This window comes from Pyrgilauda ruficollis, unplaced genomic scaffold (assembly GCF_017590135.1).
Source record: "Pyrgilauda ruficollis isolate IOZ18807 unplaced genomic scaffold, ASM1759013v1 scaffold12, whole genome shotgun sequence".
Lineage (NCBI taxonomy): Eukaryota > Metazoa > Chordata > Aves > Passeriformes > Passeridae > Pyrgilauda > Pyrgilauda ruficollis.
The window spans coordinates 17,423,446-17,440,860 of record NW_024510321.1 but is presented as its reverse complement, the minus strand read 5'-3'; the positions used below and the strand labels follow the sequence as shown (position 1 = coordinate 17,440,860).

The 17,415-nt window shown below is 36.5% G+C and overlaps 1 protein-coding gene across 1 annotated transcript; it reads left to right on the top strand.

Annotated features, from left to right (window-relative positions):
- The first annotated feature begins 10 nt into the window (after positions 1-10).
- On the top strand, positions 11-16,416 carry ARL5B (ADP ribosylation factor like GTPase 5B). Its single transcript, XM_041489889.1, has 6 exons — positions 11-174; positions 7,655-7,715; positions 8,871-9,018; positions 10,975-11,058; positions 12,735-12,886; positions 14,798-16,416. The coding sequence occupies exons 1-6, from the start codon at positions 129-131 to the stop codon at positions 14,844-14,846; spliced, it is 540 nt and encodes a 179-aa protein (XP_041345823.1). The 5' UTR covers positions 11-128; the 3' UTR covers positions 14,847-16,416.
- Positions 16,417-17,415: the final 999 nt, after the last annotated feature.

The window sequence follows — 17,415 nt, the reverse complement described above, 5'->3', positions numbered from 1 at the left end:
GCGGCGCCCGCTCGGCGCTGTCGGGGCCGCTGCGGAGCCTCCACCGAGGGAGCCGGGGGAGTCGCCGCCGCCGCCGCCTGGGTGAGCTCGGGGTACCCCGGGCGCTCGGCGGAAAGCCGAGGCCAGGCATGGGCCTAATCTTCGCCAAGCTGTGGAGTCTCTTCGGTAGCCAAGGTGGGCGCGCGGGCCCGAACCGGCGGCGGGGCGGGCGGCGAGCGGAGCCCGCGGGGCTGCGGGGGCCGCGGGCAGCCGTGGGGGCTCGGGGCCGGCTCCGCTCGCCGGGCTTCCCCTGAAGGCCCGCCCAGCCAAAAGTTGGGCTTTGCTTTGTGCAGCGCCGCGAGCGCTGGTCCCGCGGCGCCTCATGCTCGGGGTCGCTTTGTTTGAGTTGCCGAGGTGGTCCCTCCTCTCCCCCTCCTCCCTGGCCGCGCTGAACGCGGCGTCTGCCCCAGGAGCCTTCGGGCGGTGCGCGCCCGGCATCCACGGCGGCCAGGACTGCTGAGGCTGCGGCGGACGATGACGGTCCCTCTTGGCTTCGCCGATCTTCCTTTTTAAGTCGGAATCTGTTATTAAAATCGTGTCGTTTTAGTCTTTAATTAAAAGGAAAGGAAGGACGCCAAACATATAAGGGCCTTCGAGGTAAAGATCTGTTTGTGTTTTGGCAAGGATGTTGGTTAAATACAGTTAGTGACCCAAGAAAATCAGTTCTCCAGCCAAAAATGAAAAGGTCATAAGGGGATAGTATCGATTTCCATGCTCCTGCCCAGTTCATCCAGCCCTGCAATCATAGCTCGTGTTATAATCCAGAGTTCAGAATTTGGATCTGCCACCACCTTTACCTCAGATGGTTATCATAAAAGTAGAAAGTTATGGTTTTTCTGTTAATTTATTTGTTTTAATGATTTTGGTTTACCTAGCCAGCTTTGATTAGAAAATTAAATAGTTAACAGTAACATCATTTTACCTGCTCCAAGCTCAGGGCCTCAAGGAAAAACAATATAAACAATAAATTCATTAATTGTTCTCTCATCAGGTTTCCAAATGTGTACCTCATTTCCACTTTAAAGTTATTGAAAATGCAGATAAGCCTTTTTTGTGCAATGCTGTGTTGCAGGTTTTTGGAGGCAGATACACCTGGTGTACTTTAATAGTTTTCTGCCTGTGATTGCACATAACTCAGTCTAATTCTCTACATACCAAAGCCTCAGTTGTGTGTACATTGACATCTGTGTATCAAACTGTCTTTCATGGGATGGGATTGGGATCCAGTCCCAGATCATTTATTTTTCTCATGCATACACCATCCTACCACATCATTCCTGAAGACTTCTAAGAGTCTTCTGAATTTGTTGCTAATTTTTTGTTCTTTCCCATATCCTTCAGAAAAATATTAAGTACCTTTTTTTTTTTGTTTTCATCAAGTATCAATCTGCAACTCCTTTTCTTCCATGAAGTATTCCAAAGACTCCAAAGAGATCTATAAGCAGGGAACTGATCAGCAGATAAGTGGTGGCATTTAGTATTTGCCTCTATGGTAGATTATTATGTCAGTATTTATCTTCAGGAAAACACATTGTCCTGGTTATTGTATATTATTTCCTGGAAGAAAAGTTATTCTTCATTGTGAGTGACCCTGGCTGGATGCCAGATGCCCACCAAAGCAGCTCTCTGACTCCCCTCCTCAGCTGGCCTGGGGGAGAGAAAACACAGCAAAAAGGCTTCTGGACTGAGATAGGAGAGATCACTCACCAGTTCCCATCATGGGCAAAACAGACCCAATTTGTGAAATTAATATAATTCATTACCAATCAAACCAGAACAGGTTAATGAGCAATAAAAACAGATCTTCTGAACATCTGCTCCCTACTCCTCCCTCTTTTTTTTCCCAGGATTAGCTTTATTTTTTGGTTCTCTGCCACCTCCCTGCAGGGGGGAGCAGGGAATGGGGGCTATGGTCAGTTCATCACATATTGTTTCTGTCAGTTTCTTCCTTATGGAGGAGACTGCATCCCCTGTTCCAGTGTGGGATCTCTCCCATGGGAGAGAGTCCTCCATTTGCATCTCCAGTGTGTGTTCTTCCCAAGGTCTGCAATTCTTCACTCATGTTCCAACACAAGTCCATTTCACGAGGCTCAGTCCTCAGAGACGGGCCGTTCTAGCGTGGATCCCCCACAAGGTCACAAACCTGTCAGCAAACCTGGTTCAGAGTGAGCTTCTCTCCACAGGTTGTTGCCAGGAGCCTGCTCCAACATGAATGTCCAGTGGGGTCAGAGCTCCCTTTGGGATCTACCTGCTCTAGCATGGGGTCCTGCGTGGGCTACAGGGGGATCTCTGCTCCCCCATGGACCTCTGGCTGCCGGGCACAGCTGCCTCACCTTGGGCTGTGGGTGCATCCCAGACGCCTGCAGCACCTCCTCCCCCTCCTTCTGCACCGACCTTGGTGTCAGCAGAGTTGTTTCTCTCACATATTCTCACTACTCTTTTCTCTGTCCGTAATTTCACCTGTGCAATAACTTTTTCTCATCTTAAATATGTTATCCCAGAGTACACCTCTTACTGATGGCCTTGGCTGGCATTGGCTGCATACACATAGGAGAAGTTTCTAGGAGTTTCTCAGAAAACACTGTGTAGCACTCTCCACTATAAAAAAAATCTCACGTTGCAAACCTAATGCATTCATGTATTTAAATGGTTAATGAAATATTAGTCTCACAGTTAAATAGATGAGATAATACCATGAAATATTTACTCTTTGGCATTTATCCCAATAAGAGACTTAGGGTGTGTCCTGATCCTGGTTTAGTGCTGGATGTGTCTTTTGTTTCGTTTTTGCTTTGTTTTGGGTTGGTTTTTTTTTTTACCTCCTTTTCTTGTGTAACCACAGAAGCGAAAGTGAGTTTCTTTTCATGGCCAGAACTGAAATTTCATTCTAGAAAATTTGCTTCAAACATAAATTTTTGATCTAATGGGAAATTATACACAACTGTGTTCTCTTAAATAGTATCATTACTAATAATAAAGCATGGTAATTTCTGAGCTGATTTTGGTTGCTCTTCTAGTTTCATCAAATCTTGATAGTTCCTTGGAGAATTCACGGGCTGTCCTGTGGAGTTGCTTTGTTGAGCAGACTAGCACAGTGACTTACACACTGATTTTGGCTGTATAGAGGGAATATTCCAAAGATGCAAAGGGGGTCTGCTGTGTGAGGATCATGGTGTCAGTTCTCATGGCTGGTGCGAGTCGTGTGATAACCTGCAGCACTTGGCGAAAGGAAAGGTGAAACTGAGCAAAGACCATCTGTGTTCTGTCAAGTAGAGCATGGGGGATGAGGTGTGTCGAAGTCTTTCAGCTCTCAGTGTATATTGTCTCATAATCAAGTAGTAATTAAATGATGTGAACTGAAATGGAGATATTTTTACTCATAAAAGAAACAGTTGGCTTTAAAATAGACTTTTTTCATTTTTCTAGATGACTTTCTAATTGCTTCATGATAATTTTTCCTTTGAAATTGACAAACATTACTCAAGTATTGTTTTATTTAAAATATCATTCTCTGCAGCCATTTAAAGTCTAGTTGCTAAATTACATAAGTTCAGTTGAATTTACTTTTATTAGTAACTTACTTCAGAAGTTTTAAAAAATCAGACTCCAGAAATGACCTGCTGAAGCTATGATTCAGTAGTCAAGTGGCACATTCTTCTAAGCAACATGTAGTAGTGTGGATAGATGGTGGAGCCATGAAGTTAGTGCCTGTGTTAATGCATGTCTGAGTAAAACTTGCTTGACTTATCATTCCATCAATATTACCAAGATAGTTCTTAATTAAACTGTGGGTTAAAAATAGAAGTGAATGTCAGCAACCCTGATAAAGATAAATGACTGTTATCAATACCTTATTTTTTTAAATTTATTTATACACCTTATTTTTGTGGTGTATAGAGTTCTTTGAGAAGCTCACAAATCTGGGGTTTACTTATTTTTGGAATGGTAATTATTCAGCGTCTTACAGGTTGCTCTGAAAAATTGCTACAGTTATTAAAAAGTTGCTTTAAGAAAAGTAATTGTAAACTTTAATTCAAGATGATTGAACTTCTGTAACTCCACAGTTTATTTCACTTGGCCTTACTGGCAGTTCCCAGTCAGGTTAGGGCAGACCGTTATCTAAAAACCAAATTGTTTTTAGCTCCTCTGACTGCTAACAGTTTTTGACAGCTTCTCTACTTCCTTGAAATCAAATCTGGGGATACAAAATGTATTTTAGCAGTTCTTTTGTGCTTAAGAGAAGACTCTTAAGTTAGCTGTTAGTGTGCAGAATGAGTCGTTGTATTGAAACCTCTTTGACCTCCAGAATTACGCTATTCCTCCTGCCTTCTTTCTAGCAAACTGCATTCTGTCTTCAACTCTGAGGCCTCCAAGGTTATTGCTCTTTGGAACCAGATGAGCATTTTGTTTCACAGCTTGAAAGCTGTCAGTACTCATTCAGTAGTCATTTCTTCCAGATATGTTAGAAGTCTCGTCATTGAAGTATTTAGAATTTTTTTTATTTTTATCTTTTGCAAAGTAGAGAAAAAGCCTTGTTGGGAGAATTGAATCTTCAGTTTTGGGCCCTTTTATCATGGAGAAATATAGATGAGTAAGGAAGAAAAGAGTGTATTATGTCTTTCTTCTAACATCTGGCAGAAGATAATCTTCACTGTCCTGTGGTTTTGTAATACTAAACTGCCACAGATTTTTTTGTTAACAGTATTATAAATCAGTTTTTTTAAACAGTATGCTAGAAAGGGTTGATGAAACCAAGAAGTCCTTGTATTCTTTAAGGAGTAGTCTAATCCTGTCTTTTCTTTTTTTCCCCTGCATATGCCTACTTCTTCTACTTTCCCCATCTTCCCTCCCTCTTCCTACATGATTTATAAAGACTCTTCTGCTCTCTCAACTTTGTTATGGATTTTCTTCTTCTTTTGCCAAGAACATGGTGGACTGGGAAGATACTAATGAATACAACCTAAACTGAGTTTGAATACCAGCCAGTGAAAGGGAAAAACTTGGGTTGGTCTGTAAGTACAGAACACACAAATCACTACCTATGATTTACCCAGTAACTGTCCTTCCTCCTAAATGTGGCATCTGTCTTCTCCTAGTTACTCTTGTAAACAAGTAGCTGTCATACTAAAATTCTGTTCTGTCTTAGTTTGGTAGTTTTTAACCTCACATGTTTTTCCTCTAATGCACATCTATGTGTGAATTTTTTGTTTTCATCAAACTAGACAGAAATTCAACTTTTGAATGTGTTTGTAAGTGAAGGGTTTCCATTACTATAGTTCTGAAATCTGCTACTTGTATGAAATACCCATGATTTCATCTTACTATTTTCATGCCAAGATCACTATTAATTAACACTTGGGTGACTGTTTATTGTTTGTGCTTATTCAATCACTGTATGAAACACTATTTGACTATGAAGCAACACAGATAAGCTGTGCCTTTTTTTCCCAGTTAGTGTTGGACCATTCACACTTCAGTGGCTTTCAAAAGCAGCCATCTCAGTGGAGGCTTTTTCTTCATCACTTAGTGTGATGTTGTATCATCCAACACTCCAATCATTCATGCCTTCTATGATGTGTTCTAAGAAGATAAGATAAGAAGATGAGAGAGCAGTGTAATGCCTGACTGGAATTTCTTTTCTTTCTTGAAAATAACTTAAACAGAATGCTGCAAAAGTAGAATCATCTTCCTGGCAATAGTTGACAACATGTTTGGTTTGAAAAAAGTGGGAGGGTATTTCTGTGTTTGGACCTTTGAAAGTTCTTTAAATTTAACTGTATTTGAAGAAGAGATGGACAGTCAAGCTACTAGGCATGATAGAGAGGATTTCATACTATTTATGTATTGGGAAAGGTTATTAATTACTGATGCTGATGTTAATGGGGCTAAAAGTACTGCATTTACAGTCAGGAAATGTTCTTTGCTTAGGATGTGTTGACAGGATGCAGTAGTAGGGGAACTGGCACAGGGAAATACATTTTATCATCTGTTATGACCCTATTGCATAGCAAAACTTAAACAAAAGTTCCAAACAAGAAAATATTTTATTACAGTAATAGTCAATATAAAAATACCTAGGTTACTATATATAAATAGATTTTTAACCAAAATGCTTCAATTTTTTCCTTAAACCACCCACTTTTGGGGTAAAAAACATCAATTTGATATTTATGATAGATCTTCTGATCTAGTAACTTGTTTGATCCTGTAGATCAAGTGTGGTATTTTGTAGGAAATCTTTAAACTGTGAGCCATGTTTTGCTTTGAAATAAGTGCCCTAGAACAGTAAATATTATCTCTTTAAAAGTGAGTTTGTTCACAGAGTTTTTATATATCCATTTGCAAATTTTTCACTCTCAAGTGGTTTGCTTATTTTTGTCAGTAATTGGATCAGTGTGCTGTAGCTGCACACATGTAGCAAAAGAGCCACCATTCTGAGTGGTTGTGGTACTGCATTTGAAATTCTGAGGGATTATTTACAGAGAAACATATAAATTCTGGAGGACTTTTTTACGGATTTTGTTTGTTTGGTTGATTTCTGTTTTGTTTCCCCTGTGCCTGGATACAAACAGTATTGCAGCAATTGTGAGATCACTATTTTGTATGTTGGACTTTACAGCAGGTTGGGGCAGCAGGTTCTTTCCTTTCTGCTCAGCACTGATGAGGCTCACCTGGAGTACCATGTCCAGTTCTGGGCTCCTCAGTGCAAGAGTCATGGACATAGGGGAGAGACCAGTGATGGGCTGCAAGGGTGATGAGGGACTGGGGCATCTCACGTCTGAGAAAAGGAGGTGCAAAGAGAGAGAGCCAAACTTGTCTTAGTGGTGCCCAGTGGCAGGACTGGGCAGTGGGCACAAACTGAAACGCAGAAGTTCCCTCTGAACATCAGGAAACATTTCTTCACTGTGAGGGTGACTGAGCAATGACCCAGGCTGTCCAAGGAGGCTGTGGAGTTTCCATCTTGGAAATAATAAAAACCCATCTGGACGTGGTCCTAGCCAGCTGTGTAACTGGCTCCGTGGGCCTGGTTCAGCAAAGAAGTTCAACCAGTTGACCTCCAGAGGTGTCTTCCAGCCTTGACCATTCTATCATTCTTTTCAGTTCAGAAGCTGCAAAATCAGAATCTGTGGCCTATTCAAAATACAGTTTCCTCTTAGATTCTACTGTGTGAATAATGGTGGTACCTTAACAAATGGTTGTTATTGATCCTTGAATGTTAGGGTAATATCTTTTGCCATCTTTGGATATTTTTTAGTGTTCTTAGCATGATACACCGCTATGGATTATATTTTTTCATTGTACTTTTCTTTCTAAAACTAGACGTTGTAGATGAAGTAATCATTAGTAGCCACACCTTTATTAGGTTTCCAGTGCTGACTTTTCCTGAGACTGGAGTCTCAAGAGAAGGTGAGGCTTTGTTTGGCTTTTTTTCTGTCCCGAAGTCACCACTAATCTGTATAAGGTATTGATATAAAAGAAACAAGTGGTTGCTTTCTTCAGTAAGGGAGAGTGATTAACCAGAATTATAATTATTGCTGTTTCCACTAATTTATTTTGTCTTCTTCTTTTTTCTTTTTTTTTTTTCTTTTCTTTTTTTTTTTTTTTGTATTTGCAGAGCACAAAGTAATCATAGTGGGACTTGATAATGCTGGAAAGACTACTATTCTTTACCAGTTGTAAGTATATTAACTAATTGTTTTTCTGTTTGCATTTTATTATTTGTCACTGTTTAATTTTTGAAAATTCAGCTTTGTAACCTGGTGTAATCTCTAGGGTTACGCAACAGTTCTAGACCACACTTTGTACATTAATGATATTAGTTGTTTTAAACAGAATAAATGTTTAAAGGATAAGTGAAGGAACTGCTGTGCTTTAAAACTGAACTGTAAATTGAATAAGAAATTTGTACATCCAAGCACAAAGTAAACTGCAATTTTTTTTTCCCATGAAAGCCTGTCTGAATTTGTATGCATAGAAATAATCCTGTTTCCAGTAACTGCAGAAAAGAACATGGTTTTTAAATTAATGGAAATTCTAGCCACCCTGCAAAAATCCAAAAATGTTTCCAAATGTTTCTCAATTCCAGTGTCTAAAATTTGTGATAGAGAATTCCTAAAAATAATATTTCAGCTTTCCCAGGTCCTACCTTACTCATTTTCAATAGCATCATTGCACCCAAATCTTGGCAGCATTACAAGAATATCCATAATAAATTCAAGAGTGTTGTCAGGACCATAATTACTATTGTAATTGTGGAAAAGGAAGAGAGTATAGATAAATTAATATCCTTATATTTGGATATCAAAGCAGCATAGTATGCTTTCCAAAAAGACTTTCTATTCCTGAACATTTTGAGTAAGCTTAAAGGTGGACCTGGGAAATTTTCAGCTATGTAACCAAACAGTCCTTTAGGATTTAATATCTAGTTACTAAGTAGAGTGCTTAGGTAAAATTATATTCTGATTTATATTTTGCACAGTTTAGTGGTTTTTGTATTTGGGATCTTTAGAATGGCAGCTTCTACTTTAAAACAAGTGCATTTTAAGTGTCTGTTAATGTCCTTTAGAAAGACAGTCCTCTTATAACACTTAACCATTTGTTATGCCTTTTATGTGCTTTTTTTCCTTGCTGATTTCTTTAAGCATGAATACAGTCACTGCTTTCTAAAGTTCAAATGTATAGCTTTTTTTAAAATATGCCTGATTTTTTAAAATATTTTTTGTCAGTTATGCATATTTACTTTTTCTACAAAAAAATTGTTATAACTGAACTCCAAGAAGCCTTGTGGATTTTGCTGACTGGTCTTTTTGGTGTGATATTGTTTCCTTTAGCTTAATGAATGAAGTGGTTCATACTTCTCCAACCATAGGAAGCAATGTAGAAGAAATAGTGGTGAAGAACACTCATTTCTTAATGTGGGATATTGGAGGACAAGAATCATTACGGTCATCGTGGAATACCTATTATTCAAACACAGAGGTATGAGAAGATGCTTTGAAATCTGCAAATTGAATAAGTTGGTTTGAAATTATATTTATTTATTAGGAATTTTTGTAGAGATTGTAGCTGTATTGTTTTTACATTCTAATGAGGGAGAATAAATTCAAAAAGTGTGAGGTATCTCTGGTATGCAGCTATTTTTCTGGTAATATTTGAAGCATTTTTTCTGTTTACTGTAGTGTTATTTGATCTGTGCTATAAACTGTGAAGTTAGACTTTTCCTAGGCAATCAAATGATAAGGAAATGCATTTTATTTCAGTTTTTTTGCTTGTTTTTTTTAAGCAGATTAAATGTGCTATAAACTGTGAAGTTAGACTTTTCCTAGGCAATCAAATGATAATGAAATGCATTTTATTTCAGATTTTTTACTTGGTTTTTTTTAAGCAGATTAAGAAGAAAATTTTGAAATGTAACTTGCAAATTTTGTGATGATTTGCGGTGGTCAACTGGACTTCTGTACATCCAGTCTGAAATGGTTTTGAAATAATGATAATTAGGAGAAAATGAGGAATGAAGGAATAAAGGAATGAAACTTTCTCTAAGCCTAGGCAGCAGTATTTAAACAGCTCATCAGCTCATAGCTTTTGTCCAGATGAGGAAGGAAAGTCTTGCTGTGCACTACTCGTGAGGTACTGGCAGAGCTGCTGTTGCTGGAAAGGCTGGAGAAGAATTCAGCAACAGCTGACTTGTGGGGTTTGGTTTTTATGACATTCTTTTTGAGGCAAAGAGGTTATCAATACAAAATGCACATATAATCACTGAGTGCTCTTTTTGAGATATCTCCACTGATGTAAAATATTCTAGACTTCATTTCTTACCATTTCTACTAAAAGCAGAGACCTCTTGTAGATATTACTCCTTATGTAAAGTATTCCATTCTCTTGTAAAATTAGGTTTTTTATCTCTTCCTCTTTCTGTATCTTTTCCTATGCTGTTGAAGAGAGGTGAGATCAGTGATCTGCCCTAGATCTACTGTAAGCCTGATAGTGACATCTCCACCTTCATCTCTAGTATTTTAGACTAATTTTTTATTTTATCTGGAAAGGTGCAGCTACATCTAAGAAACAGATGAAGTTAAAGAGACTTCTACCAGCGTTATCTGGTATAGAGCAAGAAGTTCTTGGCATTTATCCCTTGAGTATCTTTGATTTTGGAATTTGAAGAGATGCATATATTATTTTTCTGATACTTTTGAGATGTTCTTTGTATTCTGTCTAGCAAGTGCTTGAAATCCAGTGCCTTGTAGTACTTGGAAAGAGGAACTTTCCCTTTACTTAGAAGCTTTGTCTGCTGGGAGCAGGAAGAAAAGAGATCTGTTTACTATGAGTTATCTGGTATAGAGCAAGAAGTTCTTGGCATTTATCCCTTGAGTATCTTTGATTTTGGAATTTGGAGAGATGCATATATTATTTTTCTGATACTTTTGGGATGTTCTTTGTATTCTGTATAGCAAGTGCTTGAAATCCAGTGCCTTGTAGTACTTGGAAAGAGGAACTTTCCCTTTACTTAGAAGCTTTGTCTGCTGGGAGCAGTTGAGGAAGAAAAGAGATCTGTTTACTATACTAATCCTAGCCTCCCTCATATGAATAATTCTATTACTGTTCCACCTCATCTGCTAGGCATCTCAAAGTCACAGCAGCATTAAATTGACTCAGGTTCTCATACTTTGTGGTCATTTTCAATGGCTTAATGAATGCCTTTAGTTTTATAAGGCAAAGTGATTTGGAGAATATGTTGGAGAATTACAACAGTAATTTCTGATTCTCCTTTTTTGCTACTCTCTTTTCTCTCTTTTTTCACTTTCTCTTTTCTAGTGTTCTCTAAAAGCGTTTGTCTCTTCTGTAGATAGACTTGTGGTAGTGGTCTCTTGAAATTTTGCTTTCTGTAATTTGTAGATTTTGTTTACATATTACACTATTGGTGTTTTTCCCTAGTTCATCATTCTGGTTGTTGACAGCATTGACAGAGAGCGACTTTCTATTACAAAAGAAGAACTTTATAGAATGCTGGCTCATGAGGTATGGTGGGGAGTTGGGATAATAGTTTTGTTAAGAACAGTTAAATAACATTTCATGTTTCCTATGTTAACAAAAATAATACAATCAGGAAAAAAATTTGAGAATAAGTGTGCATTCATGTTGATCACATTTTAAAACCATGTAAGTTTTAATAAGGAGAAAAATTATTATGAAGCACCCTTCAAATAGGACTTGCTTGATGGTAATCAGATCAGTCTTTACTTTGCAAATGTTGGACTTGTAAAATATGTTATGCTTCATATTAATGTAACCGTGTATTGTTGTCCTTTACCACTGACTAGTTAAATGTTAATGGCTAAAATTTCAAGAAACATTTTTTTTTTTAGGTTTAATTTTAGAGAAATGGAATTGCCTACTTTTGTGGTTTGTTCTAATTCTGTTCTCTAAAATTAAGGAGTATATATTATACTATGGGAAAGTCAATTTCAGTTCATTTTCCTTCAGAATTATTTGTTTGTATTTTTATTATATGTTCAGCATTAGGTCAACTCACTCAAACATCCTAAATTAACTTGTATATTTGCTTAGGTAAAATATGCTAAAACCTTTTGTGATCACTCTGAAGCTGAATTGAGGTTGTTTTAAATCTAAATATTCTCCTTCATTTTTGAAAGAAAAGGATTTAGTGCAGTAAAAGTAATCCTGTTGGGTTAATTTCTCTGACAGATTTGTTGTCACATAAGGTTTTGATTTGCATTTTAATATTAGTTGTAGTTTGGGTCTAACAGTAAGGAGTAAATTCACTACCAAAAAAGGTGGGAAAAATTACTTCTTGTGCTGAAGTTTTCCCATGTAGTTTTTTGGTTTCCAGTCTCAAACTCTTTAAGAAATTGTGATCTACCGTATCTTGAAATCAGTTGGTAGGCCTAGACTAGGCTACTTGTAGGCTTGAATTTTCAGCTGTAGATCATAAAGCTTTGTTGTTTTCAAAGAGGTTTTTTTTCCTCTTGGTGGAAAAATACTCTCAAAATTAAACATGCATTGGCATGCATTGAACACTTTTAGTTGCAACTGTCAGCTTCCTAAGTATTAGATTGTTTACCCTTCTGCTCTTTTAAAGCCATACATTCTTGTCTGTTTGGAACGCTAAATTGCACGTTGCAACAAAACTATTTTAAGTAGTTATTAAAGTTGATGCAGCATTAAAACTCCCTTTTTTGAGCACTAGGGTTAAACTTCTAGTAATTCAGAAAACTTTCTTAAATTATTACTGCTTTAATCAATACAAAACTTCTTTACTAAAGTTGAAGGAATTTCAAGGGACTGATATCTAGCAGGCTTTTCCATTTGAATAATATTTATTTGTAGCACTAGCAATGTTTAACGAGACATAATTCTGCTGGCTGGGTGGTTTGGAGCATTATAAAGTATATTTTGACAAGGCTTTCATTAGTTATGTATGAACATGTGGTCAACACCAAGAGGATCCTCATGTAATATTTTACAATTTGATTCTCTGTGATGGTGAGCACTTCTGAATAAATTATTTTTTCAGTCTTACTGTAACAAATACTTAGTGTAGTAAGACAGTTAAAACTCCGTGCTCCACTATAATTGTTGATTAGCTTGGATACAGTTCTTTTAACAAATGAAGTTACCACAGTGGCCTTTTAGTTCTGTATAATAACTGCAGGAGTACTCTGAATCGTTTCTAGGATTTACGGAAGGCTGCGGTTCTGATCTTTGCGAACAAACAGGACATGAAAGGCTGCATGACAGCTGCTGAGATATCTGCCTACCTCACCCTCAGCTCCATAAAGGATCACCCGTGGCACATTCAGTCCTGCTGTGCTTTGACAGGAGAGGGGTAAGTGCTTACTGCTTACTGTGGCAATTCCTGGTAAATGAGAGTACTGATTTAGAAGCCTGCTGACACCAAAGTGGATTTTCTGAACGTTCATGTTTTCTGAACTTTGCTGCCAAAGAGACATTTTGAATTTTTCTTCTTTGTGATTGAACCTTGTGGGTTTTTTCATAAGCTCAAACTCCAGATTCATATGAAAGTCTTCCACTTGTTGAAAACCCCAAACCAAAACCAAACACCACCCCTCCACCTAAGTATGTTGCTGTTGACATAGCTGTCTACACTCTGCTACTTTCTTGCTCTGGTGTGTCTTTCTATGTTTAAAGAAATAAGCTACTTATTTTCTGTTCTAAACCTACAGGAAGCTTCTGTGCTGGGAGATTGAGGTGTTTAGGGTTTTTTTGGTTGGTTGGCTTTTTTGATTAGCATTGAAACCTAGTTTTTAATGAAAAGTTACATAGATCTGTCATAAAACACATTTCTTACTAATATTAAACTTTGTTTATATCTGACTAATGTAGCTAATTTTGAAATTTGCATACCTTAAGCTAACAGTTACTAAAATAGAATGCTGGGCTAGCTTTAGCTCCTTAGTCTGTAAATATATATAAAAAAAAATGGATACCTTTTAACACGTTGGGTAATGTCTTGCTTGTATGGTGTGAAGTGTACTGATTTTTCATCTTGATTTTAAAGCAGTCTTGTAATGTGTGATATTTAGGGTTTTTTTTAACAGTGTTGTACAACCTTTACAATGCTGTGGTCTTGTGACATCAAAAATAGTGAATCCAGCTGAATATTTGGGAAGGGAGAGCATCTGCCTCACTTTCTAGCATGAAGTATTGTCTAATGTCATGGAGATGTCTTGTAGAGTGAATGGTGGCATTAACTTCCTTAGGGTGGAATGTGTTAGTGAGAACAAAGTGGGGGTTTTTTAATGGGGTGGATGTATTATTTCGTTCTAAGAGTTAACTCTACTTTCCTTCTACCAGTTTTGCTAAAGTCACTTTTGAGTACACAAAAGTACTCAAAAGTGACTTAGGAACTAAGATCTTTAACTAAGTTGACATTTAAAGGAAAATAATAATTAATAAATATGAGGTTTACTTTAGAAACATTGGTCATCCTAGACTGCTTCTTTCGTATTGTAAAACAAAAAGCGATGAATATTTAGTATATTTTAAACTATGACAGCAGTGAGATGAACTTAGAAAAAACATTCCCAGAGTTAGCTGAGCTGAGTCTTCTTTGGGAAGATCTGACAAGAATCTTGGGGGATCAACCTGATGTGAGTGAAGCTACCATTCTTGGATAGCTAAACACTGATTTACTGTAAAAAGGAAAAGCTCAAAGGGGTATAAATTAGGTAACTAGGTCCTTAGAAAATCAAAGGAAAGTCTATCTTCTGAAATGGAAGACTTTTAAATGGAGATGCAAATTAAGTTAGGAAGTAGATTAGATCCCATGCAGTCTTAGTATTGAGTATAAACACACTTTTAATTTTGTGATGTAATTTTGATGTACTGTCTTTTCATGAAACAATTCAGTTTGAATAATCTGCCCTTTATCTTTTAATATTAGTATGTAAAGGTCTAGCTTTCTGTAGCGCAAGAAAAAACTTTTTTCTTTTCATGTACTGGTGAGTAAGCATTTAAGGATAGCATCTTTTAGGTTTACAAGGAAAAAAAAAATTAAGTACTGCCAGGATTCAGTAAAATAGAATGCTTGACCATTTTCATGAGGCTAAAGCCTAAGTAGACTTAGTACACTGGTTAGTCTCTTCGGCTTTCAATCCCATTTCCAGTTGATTTAATTTATTTTAAGTAGCTGTTTTTACACATAAAAACAAGTAGAAAATACCTTTAAGATTCTGGAATAGAAATCATGCCAAGTATAACATCTCTTATCTTTCAGATTATGCCAAGGCTTGGAGTGGATGACCTCCCGTATTCAAGTGAGATAGCTTTTTTTTTTTTGCCTTTTTTTTTTCTTTTTTTTTTTTTTTTTTTTGTTATTCCTCCAAAAGAAGAGACTTCTATTTATCCTGTGAACATGTACATTTTTCTGTACTTTTGGCTGCTGAGGCAGTGATCAGTGTTTAATTTATATCAGCCAACCTCCAAGCTGTGCTTGAATCAAGCGCAGTTGAACTGAAACACAAAAGTATTTTCTTAACTTTTTTTAATACACTAATCTTCAACTGGATGAACATATGTGAATCTGTTTTTAAACATTGAAATTCCTCTGAATATGAATTCTAACTTTTTCAATGATAGCTTTTTAAAATCTGTTTTGTCATTGTCAATATTTCATATTTCCTCTTTCTAAATAGTTGTATAACTTACTAACATAAATGAGCACATTTTATTTAATAATTAAAAGTAGCATTTAGGTTAACTTTACTCTGCCATAGCTTTAACCTCAAAGGATAACCATATCTCCAGCTGGACTTCCTGGAATATTAGTAGAGTTCTAGTCAGCACGAGAATGAATAGTTATGAATGCAAATTTTTAAGTGCTTAATGAACTAGTTATAGTTAATATTGTGGTGGCTTTTAATCTCGTATACAATGGAACTTCTGCCTTAAAAGAAATCTGTTTCAGTCTCAGTTTCTCTGGTATGTAGTTCTAGGACATTGTTCTATTCTTCTACTTGAAGGTACATCTCTGTACAGTGCATAAAAATATTATTACTAAGTGCTGGTGTAGTCATTTAGAACTTGAATACCTTTTCAAAGATAAATGGGTAATTAAATCTGGAATCACAGCAGCCAGTGTTATGTGTAGACTTGGTGTATTTTGTTAAAATTTTAAATTCTGTATAGATGAGCCTTTCTCACCTTTTAGTGAGAGTGCTGTTTTCTAAATGAATACAAAATCAAAAGGGAAGCCAGATCTATAAACAAAACAAAACCATGGTGCTGTATCTGTAGACTTCAGAGTGAAGCTAATCTTGACATTTATTTATCTACTATCATATATGTTTTCAGATTCTGTTACAGAGAAATTATTTTGCCTTCATTTTTGGTTTTGGTCTTATTTGCACAAGCAGAGAACTTTTGACAGTGTTTGAGTTAGGTTCCTTCACCTGAAATTTGAAAAACAGATGGTGAAAGAGTGGACCCACTAACTGTTAATTCAATTGGAATGGAATTAAGTTAAATCTAAAGATAATCTAAAGATACGGAGTTAGTTGAGAACATTAAGCATCAAATAAACCTGACCACCACCCCAAAAAACCCCACATGAGGATTGAAAAAAACCAACAAATGAAAATTGATAGTGGATACCCAATTCCTAGCAAAGTGCCAGCAGCAGTCAGGTACCCAGCCTATCTAAACGCTTGGCAGGTTTTTCAGAAGCACTGTTCTGCACTTCTGCATGCCTAAAAGCCACATGGAGTTTGGTTACCTGAACTGTTTTGCAAACTGACTGTAGGCCTTTGATGACAAAATGTTTTTGTTTAATCTTGTTTTGAAAATTTAAGCACACTGAGTTTTCTTTAATAAAATTTTAAGCTTTGTAAATTTCAATTTGCTTCCATTTTATTTAAATAAAATTTAATGAAATTTTAAAAGCAAATATGTGGTTGTAAGTGTTGGAAAGACTTTGAATACATGTGGAAACAGTGATTAGTTGTGAATGAAGTTGTCTATTATTGCCAGTTAGAAAAAGTCACATTTAGGACTACATTGAGTGTCAAGTCAAAATGTTCAGAAAATAATTGAAGTCAGCAAAAAATAGTGTATAGAGAAAAAAGATGAATGCAAGGCAAGGTTAAAATCCGATATTAAAGCTGCTTGCAGTGATGTTCAGCTGTTTTAATGTGTGAAAATAAGATTTGTTTTGCTCTTAGGGAAGCAAATTATAAAGGAGAAAAATAAAATGACAATATGAATGATGTTTCTTGTTTGATGACTTAAAAATAAACCTAAAAATAAATCTAAATTGCAAACTGAAATTATATCATTCAGAAGGTAGTCCTGAATACTTACAAAGAGCACTAGCTGGATGTATTGCCCTTTGGTTGGTTGTTTTTTTTTAAAGGTGTGATTTTGTATTTAATGCTTTCTAGCTAAAACCATTTGTAAATCTATAGTTTGATTTCAAAATCCAGTCTTACCTGAGGTAATACATAAAGCTATGATTAGGAGGAAATGGTCTGGTTGTAGACATTAGAATAGCAGAATAATGGATATTTTTTTTTTAATTTCTTAACACTCAAGACGTTTGAGTATCTTTACAGAATAAAGCATTCCTAACAAATGCTATGATTTTTATCACCTAACAACTTTATTTTCTGCAACAGTTTTCCATTGATAATACTGGTTTGTTCACAGCACTATTGCTGTGATTGTTTTTTACTATTATTATTTTTTGGGGGAAAATGCCTTGGTATGGAATTTTGGTGGGCCTATTTTTAATAACTTTGGAGCCTGTTAAACTAAAAGTGATTTGATCATAATATTTTTAAGCGTTACCTTAGAATAAATACTCTGTTTCTTTGCATTGCCAAATACTGCATTATGTTT

What these genes read in the sequence shown, in the direction of transcription:
- ARL5B (XM_041489889.1), top strand. Translation starts at nt 129, where the DNA reads ATGGGCCTAATCTTCGCCAAGCTGTGGAGTCTCTTCGGTAGCCAAG. An exon ending in GAGTCTCTTCGGTAGCCAAG is followed by an intron (nt 175 to 7,654) that starts GTGGGCGCGCGG and finishes TTGTATTTGCAG; the next exon opens with AGCACAAAGTAATCATAGTG. An exon ending in TGTGCTTTGACAGGAGAGGG is followed by an intron (nt 12,887 to 14,797) that starts GTAAGTGCTTAC and finishes CTTATCTTTCAG; the next exon opens with ATTATGCCAAGGCTTGGAGT.